The sequence below is a fragment of the Aptenodytes forsteri genome, unplaced genomic scaffold (assembly GCF_000699145.1).
Source record: "Aptenodytes forsteri isolate BGI_AS27 unplaced genomic scaffold, ASM69914v1 Scaffold617, whole genome shotgun sequence".
In the NCBI taxonomy this organism is placed as follows: domain Eukaryota; kingdom Metazoa; phylum Chordata; class Aves; order Sphenisciformes; family Spheniscidae; genus Aptenodytes; species Aptenodytes forsteri.
Genome location: NW_008796119.1, coordinates 165796 through 166905, shown reverse-complemented (window position 1 = coordinate 166905; position 1110 = coordinate 165796). Strand labels below are relative to the sequence as shown.

The 1110-nt window shown below is 70.7% G+C and overlaps 2 protein-coding genes across 2 annotated transcripts in view; both read right to left on the bottom strand.

The window, feature by feature from the left end:
* Positions 1–228, bottom strand: part of LOC103905541 (ephrin-A2-like) — a 1512-nt gene extending 1284 nt beyond the window's left edge. The window contains exons 1-2 of the mRNA XM_019474124.1: positions 197–228; positions 5–78 (exon numbers count right to left, since the gene is read on the bottom strand). Coding sequence (XP_019329669.1) covers positions 5–78; positions 197–228 — 106 coding nt within the window. The remainder of the gene's footprint in view (positions 1–4; positions 79–196) is intronic.
* Positions 229–237: 9 nt separating this feature from the next.
* ADAM15 (ADAM metallopeptidase domain 15) overlaps positions 238–1110 on the bottom strand; it is a gene marked incomplete at its 5' end in the record, with an annotated part of 9894 nt that continues 9021 nt past the window's right edge. The window contains 1 exon segment of the mRNA XM_019474123.1: positions 238–465. Within this exon segment, the coding sequence (XP_019329668.1) occupies positions 238–465 (228 nt within the window).

Here is a 1110-nt window from a genome sequence, read left to right as displayed (position 1 = left end):
GCCCCCTCGTAGTGCGGGCAGTAGATGTCCAGGTAGTCATTAATGGCCACCTGGATGGCGTAGTCGTCCCGCAGGAACCTGCCGGGCAGGGCGAGCTGGGGAGTGGGCGGCCAGGGGTCCCGTTGTCCCTGGGAGGGACGCCCTGCTGCCCCCCGCCCCGGCAGAGCAGGTGGCCGGGCTTTTGCCGAACAGCTACCGGGCGTTCGTCCGCTCCACACAACCAGGCATCAGCTCGGATTAGCCGCAGGCCACTGGAGCTGAATGGGCTCGGCCGCCGCGGCCGGGGAAGCCCAGCCACGCCAGCCGGGGCACAAAGCCCCTCGCCCCAGGCACCCGCCTCACCACCCCGGTGCTGATGGCTGCTGACACCCCAGCGGGGGGCCGCCCCACACGATGCCTCCTGCACCACATGGATCTTCCAGGGGCGCGGCTGGCCAGGGCAGGGGGCACGGGGGGCTCTGCTGGCTGGGCAGGCAGGGGAGGGGGCCCAGCCCGGGTACCTGCGCGGGCAGGCAGGCACCAGCGTGGCTGTTGGGATGGCATGAGCTCATGGCTGCAAACAGCGCGTGCGGCTAGGCTGGGGTGGAGCAGACACCTCTGCAGGCACACACACACACACACACGCACACACATGTGCACACATACACATATGTGCACATGCTTGGTCCTGCCCACCCGGGACAGGCAACGGAGCAGGAGCCCCTCTCCCCCTTCCCAGCCCCAGCAGGGCGGCAGTCTCCGTCCTGCGCCCGCGTCTCCCAACCAGCTGGATCCTGCCGCGGCCCAGACATGCACCAGCCCGGCAGGGCCCTGGCCTTGCTGGCAGCGCTGCGGCAGGGATGGTGCTGCCGAGCTGCCGCCTGGCTGGCAGGGTCGTCCTGTCCTGCCAGGAAGGGGGCTAGCGGGGAGACCCCGGGGCCAGCTCCAGCCCCCTCCTCCCACCCCGGTGCAGGCACAGGCAGTGTTTACACCAGGCGCAGATTCCTGGCAGCTGCGGCAGAGGTCGGTGCATTAATCACCGGGCCGGCAGCGCTGTCGAGCCGGGGAGGCTCAGGCCCCAGCTGCCCCCCCCAGGCCAGGGGCTCTTCGAGGACAGGACCAGGCGCGGGC